The sequence below is a fragment of the Borostomias antarcticus genome, assembly GCF_949987555.1.
Source record: "Borostomias antarcticus genome assembly, chromosome: 13".
Taxonomy (NCBI): Eukaryota; Metazoa; Chordata; class Actinopteri; order Stomiiformes; family Stomiidae; genus Borostomias; species Borostomias antarcticus.
In genome coordinates, this window is record NC_140246.1 from 26,180,302 (window position 1) to 26,190,423 (window position 10,122).

At 45.4% G+C, this 10,122-nt stretch overlaps 1 protein-coding gene across 1 annotated transcript; it reads right to left on the reverse strand.

Annotated features, from left to right (window-relative positions):
* Positions 1-1,849: 1,849 nt before the first annotated feature.
* On the reverse strand, positions 1,850-8,443 carry LOC311317063 (histo-blood group ABO system transferase-like; the record flags this gene model as incomplete). The annotated part of the gene is made up of 5 exons (XM_084448061.1): positions 1,850-2,233; positions 3,604-3,861; positions 4,787-4,838; positions 8,009-8,143; positions 8,433-8,443. The coding sequence occupies 5 exons, from the start codon at positions 8,441-8,443 to the stop codon at positions 1,850-1,852; spliced, it is 840 nt and encodes a 279-aa protein (XP_084304187.1).
* Positions 8,444-10,122: the final 1,679 nt, after the last annotated feature.

A 10,122-nucleotide genomic window follows, 5' to 3' on the forward strand; every position in this document is an offset into this window, starting at 1 on the left:
CGTCGTTACGTCGACTATGAATCAGGCCTAACCCCTCCCTGGGATTCTAATGATTTTTAAAAAAAAATTAAGCTGGGATAAAGGAGATTCGTCTAGCCTCTAACCACAAACATCCTTGTGCCCTCCACGCTTCCGTCTCAAACTACATTTAACCCATGACATGATAGATTTGATCAAATTTAAGACCACACAAGTGAAATGTGGCTCTACTCATGTGAGATGTCTGTCAGTGTGGTTGCTAGAAATAATAATTAATAATTTAACAGTAAGTATACTTTTACTGTAGGGAAATGTTTCTTTAGAGTCTAGGGCAGGGGTCATTAAGTAGCCTACATTTGTCCAAGGGCCAGAATTTTTCTCAGCAGACACGGTGGGGGCCAGACTCAAAACATATAATTTTTTAAAATTGTATTATTACTTTAACTTTCTTGTGAAAGTAAACTGTAGCTAATTACTCTTTTTCAGTAACTTGTCCAACAGTCTTACTGCTCCCTAGGGATTAATTTATACATCAGGAGGTCCCCGTAACACGGTCCACATGCGCGAACTCCGCCAAGTGTGAATCACACACACCATTTCAAAGCACAAATGCCCACTTGCTTACCTGTGGGGATTACAGTAATGTAATAATTATGCCAAAGTTACACCAAAAAGCATCAAACCACTGGCCAGCACACTACTTGTAAATTCCCACATCAAAGACTCACCATCTCCGTAGCCTAGGCTACTCACATCCTCATCTCCACCTCTCTCCCTGATTCCAAGTTCGATTCATCATTCCTTCTCGTTCTAGCAATCTGTTTCTTTTAATCATGCTGGCAATTGCTTTTGCTATCCGTTGTCTCCACCTTGTTCCGCCAAAATGACTTTTGCCTGCTTTAGTGCTTAGAACCCGCTGTGAACCTGTTCTGTTCTAAGGACTCTTGACAGCAACATTTAGCCTACTGTCTCTGTACATGTGAAAAATAAAATGAGACGAAATGTCAAACAAGACCATATAAGTAAAATGAAATGTTAAATGAGAGCTAGGAGTTTGTCCATATTCTTGCATGAAGATGGGCTACTGCACCAGTCATTCTACCGCTATTCACAAACCGTGAAGCAAGCACAGCTTTGTGAGTGAGCCTGCCTTCATTTCTTGCATCGGGTTGTGTTGGCTAGGCTACTGTCTAAGATGACGTATTCTTTAGAACCCACTGTCAAAACCACATATCTGGGGTCGATAAATCATTCCTAATAAAATTATTTCGATTATAACTAACAACTATTTTTGGTGTTGCTTCAATATTGGAAGATTTTTTTTTTTAGATATTCAAAATATTTCTGAGGGCCGGATGGGAAGCTTTGGGGGGCCGGATTTGGCCCGCGGGGGCCGCCAGTTGATGATCCCTGGTCTAGGGTAACCTGTCAGATCCTTAGCATGCATAAAACCAAGAGAGTTAAATACTCCCCTATCTGAGCCCATCTTTCCAGGAAGAGTAAAATGACAATATAACTTAAATTTAAATGCAATAATTTCTTTATTAACTGATTGATTATCAGGGCAATAAGCAAAAGCAAAAAATGATAAATGACTGCCTCAGTTCCTTTGGCATGGGGACTTGATATCGCGTGACACAATCTTTTAAATGGTGTAAGTGGAGTTTAAGAAGAAATGCTTCTTAAGAAATGTCAAACTTCATTCATGAGTGAGGCACAATATCCTTACAACTTTTGGGTTAGGGCAGGAGCAACAATAGTTGAATCTGATGATGTACCTGTTCATTCTGGCTGTGAATCCTTTTATGTCTCACTCACTCCCTCTCGTTCTCTTTCTATCTCTTCCTCTGTTTCTCTCTCAGGGTCCAGGTCAATTTTCCCTTACTTCCTTCATGTTCTTGGGGACTGAGGCGTAGCGGATGATTCTCACCACCGGGGCACCATTCATCCCCATATTCTCATCCCAGACGTACTCGGGGGAGAGGATCTTGGTGGGCTTGTGCAGTAGCATGTAGCGATTCAGGTGGCTCTCATCGTGCCAAATAGCCTCCACATTCATCAGTTTGTCTGCCTCCTGGTTCCTGTGACAGACTGAGATCATTTGGTAGACATCCTTCACCGCCCCTCCGAAGAAGCCCCCTGCGTAGTAATAGTCCCCTTGTCCATACGGGATGTAGGCTGTGGAGATGGGTCGCCGCTCGTAGGGTAAGTCGTCCCGTTTGGTTCTGTGTATCCAGCCATTTAGAGCCCCCACCTGAAAATACGTAGGTTGGACAAGAGGTTGTGTCATTAAAGACAACTGCAGGAAGTAGCATACATAATGAATGTTTTGATGTTATCTGATTCCAAGTTACTGGGAGTCTTGTTTAGTTCCTAGGAACTGATGCACATGACCTTATGATGTAGGCCAGCCCTGTCTTGGACATTTATAGGCAGTGTAGGCTTTTGTATTAGTATTATTATTATTAGGGTCCGCGCACTGGCGGTGCGAGGCCCTATTGAAATTGTAAGGATTATTATTATTCTACCTTCTTCTCCCCAAACAAATGCTTTTTTGGCAGCCTAAACATCGATGAAAACGCATGAAACATTGATGTTTCATGGGTGACGGGAATGGGCGTGGCAAAACGGCTCAAGAGCGCCCCCTGGAAAATTAAAAATGGCGAGCCCCACCTTTCAGTTTGATGTAGGCGAACAATATTCGGTGGGCATATGTAGTTCATCGAGACACACTAAAATGTCTCTTGGAGCTATACCCAACATCCAACAGGAAGTCAGCCATTTTGTTTTTACACGAACTCCTCCTACAGATTTCTGATCGACTTCATATTCGGTCAGCTTCATCTTAAGACCTTTGTGATCAAAAGTTATCCCAAAAATTTAGTTTTCACCAAACACCCTTGCCGTGGCACCCCGCCAAATTTTGACATTTCGCCATTAAACAGGAAGTCCTCATAACTCCTACATGCATTATCTGATTTGTCCGATATATCTCACGCTTCATGACGGTTCTGTCCTGAACACATCTATGTGTCAGTATTGCATCATACTTATAGCGCCACCTACTGGTGAAACAGGAAGTCCTCATAACTCCTACATATGTTATCCGATTTACTCCAAATTGCTCAGGGTTGATGAAGGTTGCATCCTGAACACATCTGTGTGTCAGCATTGAGTCATACTTATAGCGCCACCTACTGCTTACAGGAAGTCCTCATAACTCCTACATATGTTATCCGATTTACTCCAAATTGCTCATGCTTGATGAAGGTCGCGTCCTGAACACATCTGTAGGTCAGTATTGAGTCATACTTATAGCACCGCCTATAGGTCAAGCAGGAAGTTATCATAACTCCTACATACAGTCCGATTTACACAACATTTCTCACGCTTCATCAAGGTACCGTCCTGAACACATCTATGCGTCGGTATTGAGTCACGCTTAGAGCGCCACCTACTGGTGACAGGAAGTTTCTCTGGACTGGACACCGACATAGCACACCCTTTAACAGCGCCGCACCCTGACACGCGTAGGGTGCAAGGGCCCACTCACTGCTGCTTGCAGCCCTAGTTATTATTATTATTGTTATGACGGATTACTAGACAAGAGTATTTGACCCTCACCAGCTTCCCCAGGATCTCAGCCCCCACGCGGCCATGAAACTTCATGTCCACATCCACACAGAAGAGGTAGTTGGCCTCGAGTCGGATCCGCTCCTCAACGGCCGCCTGGATAAACTCCATCCTTCTCATGGAGATCTCTTGCCAGCGGCTGAACTTGGGCACCTTGAGGACGCTGAGCTGTCTGCCCGCCCCCAGGGTGATATTGGGCACCTCCCCCGGTTGGTCGGTGAAGACATAATAGTGGACGGTCAGCCCCACCTAGAACCGTACAGAGAGGGCTGAGTGGTTCAGTGGTCCAAAAAATGATTTGTTTGCTTTAAAGAGTGGGCGTAACCGAGTTGACTTGGATTAACTCACTCCTCCCCTCAATGCAGTGACCCCTACTGTATTACATGAGCAGACAAAGACATACTGAAAACAGATACAAATATGGATAATTTTGTGAGTCAAACAAATACTGATAGTTCCCTGATGGGCAGTCTTAAAGACACACATGTATTTTATTTTTCACATTTGTTGACAAGAGGACAACAAAGAGGGGAGGGACAGGCATTAGCAGAGAAACAGATGGCAGATGTGGAAGTCAAACAAGGTGAGTCACCCCTATGGTGTTACTGTACTGTATATCTCGTGCACACTGATGCGGTTGTGATGTCAACTGCCTGGAAGTGTTAATTTCATAGACGAAAACTATGATGAAAATTATTTGTCACCAACCTTTATTTAGTTTTCGTCCTGAGACGATAACTAAATAAAAACTAATTTATGATGACAAAAACCATGATTAAATGTACTGACATCAACAACAAAAAACTAGATGAAAATGTTAGCGAGGGATGATTTTGATAGAGATCCAATCAGACTGCTGAGACTTCCGTTAAAGGCTCATGCTGAAATAAACTTCAACACAGGCAGCAAGTGCATATAAATGTAGCCTAATTCAGTAGTTTAACTACACCTATTCAATTTTAGTCTACTAAATCTAGTGTAGATTGCTATTTAGTCAAGTAAAACTAGACTAAAACTAAAACAATTCAGATCAAAAGACTGACTTAAATTAAATCAAGATTTATATAAAAAATTATAAAATTAACTTCTGCTAGGGCTACATGGCTGGTGTTTATAGGAATCAAACTAATGAATAAAATGTTTCCTCCTTTTTCAGATCATTCTGATTTCTCACCATGTAGTGCTGCTCTGCTGTCTCCAAGAAGTCCTGCAGAAAACGCATGTATCTGAATAAGAGGATGAAGAGGAAATAAAGATTTAAGTAATATTAAATAAGTGTGCGGCAGTGGCTAGTTTCAGTGCAAACTAGAATGGAGAAGTAAGATCCCTTCTTCCCTCCACTAGTCTGGGGTTCCACCTTGGGCAAGTGGTAGTACCCTCCTATCCCCCTACCTGGAGTTACAGGAAAAAAACCTAGATGAAACAAGATCAGAGAGGAAGAGAGACTTCCTCCGGAGACCTCGTCTAGAGCCAGGCCCAGATGGAGGGCCCACCTGCGAGCGCCTGGTGGCCGGGCCCAGCCCAAAAGAGCAACGTGGAAACACCATCTCATCCTCCATCCTGTGGACCCACCACCCGCGGGAGGAACTGTCAGGGTCGGGTGCGCTGCCAACTAGGTGGCAGTGAAGGCGGAGGGCATCGACGGACCGGACCCGAGCGGCAGAGGACATGGACATGGAACATGGCTCTGGGGACATGGAACGTGACCTCGCTGGGGGGGAAGGAGCCTGAGCTTGTGAGGGAGGTGGAGCGATACCAATTACACCTGGTGGGGCTAAACTCCATGCACAGCACTGGTGCCGGAACCAAACTCCTGGAGAGGGGATGGACCCTATTCTTCTCCGGAGTTGCTCATGGTATGAGGCGTAAGGCAGGTGTGGCTATAAAAGCTAGCCCCCAGCTGACCACCTCTGTGCTGGAGTTCACCCCAGTGGACGAGAGGGTCGCCTCCCTATGCCTTAGGGCTGTGGGGGGGCAAACTCTGACTCTGGGAAAACCCAAGTGTGTAGTGAGGGTGAACTGGGAACATCTGGAGGAAGAGCCTGTACGGAGAGAATTCAACTGCCACCTCCGGCGGAGCTTCTCAGGCATCCCTGTGGAGGTTGGGGACATTGAACATGAGTGGTCGGGGTTCAAAGCCTCCATTGCTGAAGCTGCAGCTCGGAGCTGTGGCCTGAGGGCCATAGGTACCTCAAGGGGCAGTAACCCTCGGACACCGTGGTGGACACCGGTGGTCAAGGAAGCCGTCCGACTGAAGGAGGCCTTCCAGGACATGGCAATTCAAGGTGCTTTACATGAGACATTAAAAGCATTAAAACAAAAAGCAAGACATTATAGACATTTAAAACAAAAGGCAGGACAAATTAAAATATATATATATTGTATACAGCAAGGTATGGGACACTGCTGACCTCAACTGAGGAGGTCGTTGAGTGTTGGAAGGAGCACTTTGAGGAAATCCTGAACCTGACTAACCCACCCTCTACGATCGAGGCAGAGCCGGAAGATAAAGGGGGGGGGGGGGGGGTCAGCGTCAATTTCCCTGGAGGAGGTCACTGAGGTAGTCAAACAACTCCACAGTGGCAAAGCCCCAGGGACTGATGAGATCTGTCCAGAAATGCTGAAGGCGCTGGGTGTTGAGGGGCTGTCTTAGTTGACACGCCTCTTTAACATTGCGTGGAAGTCTGGGTCAGTGCCAAAAGGAGTGGCACACTGGGGTGGTGGTCCCAATATTCAAAAAAAGGGGACCAGAGGGTGTGTGCCAATTACAGAGGCATCACATTACTCAGCCTCCCAGGGAGAGTGTACTCTAAGGTGCTGGAAAGGAGGGTCCGGCCAATAGTCGAACCTCAGATTGAAGAGGAACAATGTGGATTCCGTCCTGGTCGTGGAACCACTGACCAGCTCTTCACTCTCGCAAGTATCTTGGAGGGGGCTTGGGAGTTTGCCCAACCTGTCTACATGTGCTTTGTGAATTTGGAGAAGGCTTATCCCTCGAGAGGTCTTGGAGGGTTATGTGGGAGTATGAGCTGAGGGGCTGCCTACTTAGGGCCATCCAATCCCTGTACACCCAGAGCGAGAGCTGAGTCCGTGTCCTCGGCAGTAAGTCGTTTTCCTTTCCGGTGGGGGTTGGCCTCCGCCAGGGCTGCACTTTGTCACCAATCCTGTTTGTGATTTTCATGCACAGGATATCGAGGCGCAGCCGTGGGGAGGTGGGTTTGCAGTTTGGTGAGCTGGGGATTGCGTCGCTGTTGTTCGCAGATGATGTGGTCCTGATGGCATCATCGGCCTGTGACCTTCAGCACTCTCTGGATTGGTTCGCAACTGAGTGTGAAGCGGCTTGGATGAGAATCAGCACCTCTAAATCTGAGGCCATGGTTCTTAGCAGGAAACCGGTGGTTTGTCCGCTCTGAGTAGGAAATTCATCCTTACCCCAAGTGAAGGAGTTCAAGTATCTGGGGGTCTTGTTCACGAGTGAGGGAACCATGGAGAGGCCGTTTGGCCGGAGAATCGGAGCAGCTTGTGCGGTTCTGCAGTCGCTTTACCGCACTGTTGTGATGAAAAGAGAGCTGAGCCAAAAGGCAAAGCTCTCGATCTACCGGTCTATCTTTGTCCCCACCCTCACCTATGGTCAATAAAGGATGGTTCATGACCGGAAGAATGAGATCACGGATACAAGCGGCCGAAATTAGTTTTCTCTGGAGGGTGGCAGGGGTCTCCCTGAGAGATCGGGTGAGAAGTTCAGTCATCCGGGAGAGACTCAGAGTAGAGCTGCTGCTCCTTTGCTTCGAAAGGAGCCAGTTGATGTGGTTCGGGCATCTAGTGAGGATGCCTCCTGGGCGCCTCCCTAGGGAGGTGTTCCAGGCGTGTCCGGCTGGGAGGAGGCCCAGGACCAGGTGGACCCAGGACCAGGTGGCGGGACTACATCTCCGCACTGGCCTGTGAGCGGCTAAAGATTCCCCATAGAGCTGGTTGATGCTGCTAGAGAAAGGGATGTCTGGGGCCCCCTGCTGGAACTGCTGCCTCCGCGATCCGACCCCAGATAAGCGGATGGCGATGGATGGATGGATAGATTAAATAAGTGAATTTTTCATACGGTGTGTTAACTTGTGGCTGATTCCATCGTTGTAGCTATGCCACCAAGCTAGAAACATTAGTTTGATGTACATGATAAGCATGAAGCATTTTCAAGAAGTGAGAAAACGACAAATTACTGTTGGGGAGAAGTGATTTACAATGCATGGGCAGATATTTTCATTACGTGATATATTGATAAGATCGTGCCCCCACTAGAGAGAGAAATATAACCTATACTTAAGACAAAAAATGATTAAAAAATCTGTGTAAAAACAGAATGAATAGGCTTGTCTCATAACCTCGCATAGGCTTGACTCACTTGCCAACAGCAAACACTGTGGTTGCGATGGTCACATTCAGAGACTTGAAAGCCATATCTATGACAGATGGGTGGAAGGTGCCCTCCCAGACTATGGGTGCCAACCATGGGGTGAGGATCAACACGTCAGGCCGTCTGCAGGTGAAAAAGACACATGGCCCTGTTTAAAATGATTTGTATAATGTTGTATTATGTTATGAAAAGAAAATACAAAACATTTCACAAAATCAAACAAAACCATCCTTCCTTCCTCCCATCTTATAATAAATATCTGATCTGAAAAGCCTGGATTTGTTGCAGATGAGCAGAGAACACACATTCACCTCTCCAGTTTATGTCAGAAAGGGAGGGAGAAAAGCATTTTTGAAAGGAGACCACAATCATGGTGAGAGCACAGGTGGAGTGGTAGTTATCGGACACTTACTGCGGTTCCATTGTCTGGGACGGACTTGTCTCCTGTCTAAAATAAAGGAAATGCTTCATTTTTTATCAATGCAACTGAAGAATGTACCCTTTGATAAAAATCTCACAAAAAAACATCACCTCAGTAATGTTGACCAACTTGCTTACCCCTGCATCAAGACTACCTGCTGTGTGATCTCTCTCCATGTCAGCTCTTCAACAACAGGGGTCGCACTAAGAGATGGAAGAAAATGTCAGAGATCCACATCTTGTTTTTATGTATTTTTTGACTTGCATAGAGATTTTAAGGCATTCCAAGATTTTTGACAGTTAATATCAAACTCATGTTTAGTATAGAAAATGCAAAATATATATTAGATTCAAACTGTTTGAACCACACGTTGACATCTGTAAATTGGCATTTGTCTTACCTTTGAAATATTGAAGACTGTTGCCAACAGAAGCTCCTTTGAAAAGACAACACGGAATGAGATCAGCAGTAGCTTTATCATTACTACAATTACTAGAAAGTAATAGTGGAATAATGAAAGTGATATTAGAAAATATAAATGCACAACTTTTGTCCCTGTCTATTTATTTATTCATTCATTTTGAATAATGGTGTCCTGTACCTTAGGTTAGGCCATAAGAAGGGATCAGCTAAATCAATCAAATTAACCTTCATTCCTCTTCTGATTTGACACAGAGCCCAAAACTAATCAAATCAAACTTTATTTTATCAGCTCATTTCATACACAGAGGCAACACAATGCGCTTTACAGAGAGCAATGGGAGGGTAAGCATAGGTCCCACCCCTACATATTCTAGAGGGAAGCAAAAAAAATAGTTTCATCCGGGGGCCAGAAAAGTGAGTAAAAATTCTTCCCTGACCTCTCTCAACGAGACGATCGAGCAAGGAATGGAAAATGTTTGTCTATTGTCTAAGAACAAAAACAGCGCAGTAAACATGGGCTAGATCAGGGGTGCCCAATACGTCGATCGCGATCGACCGGTCGATCGCAAAGGTAGTGTGGGTAGATCGCATGGCATTGAAAAAAATAAATAAACACCCCCCGCCCCCCCAAAAAAGTTAGCCTATCATCCATCCTCACTATGGCATTTGCCACTTGATTGACGTACAGGTATGCCAGTCTGAGATCTCATCTTTTCAAACACACGGTTCACCACGCATGCTCGCCAGTGAACCAACCCAACCAACTAAATGATGATCAGTGGCTGCTAGACTTGGCATTTTTAACCGATCTGACCAACATGTTGAATGATCTTAATTTAGAGCTGCAAGGAAAAGACAAAACCGTGGTCAATATGATTAGCTCAGTTAATGCTTTCAAACGAAAATTGCAACATGTGTCCTCAAAACTGCAGCGCCATGATTTGGCGAACTTCCAAAACCTTGCGTCAGAGTTGGAGATGCAAAAGAAGGGTTGTGCGCAACTTGACAGTGCGCGTTTCGCAGAGCAGATTGGGACAGAGACAATTGTATCAGAGTTTGACAAACGCTTTCAAGACTTTGCTGTACTCGAGCCAGTCGCTACATTTATGTGCTACCCATTTCAGGAAGATGTTGAGGTTGATTCACTCGCATCAAAAATCGCAACGCTGTTTCACCTGAACCCGTCTGGAGTGGAGGACGAGATGTTGACACTACAAGCTGACATTCAGCTGAAGGCCAGGGCTCATGGACAGTTCTG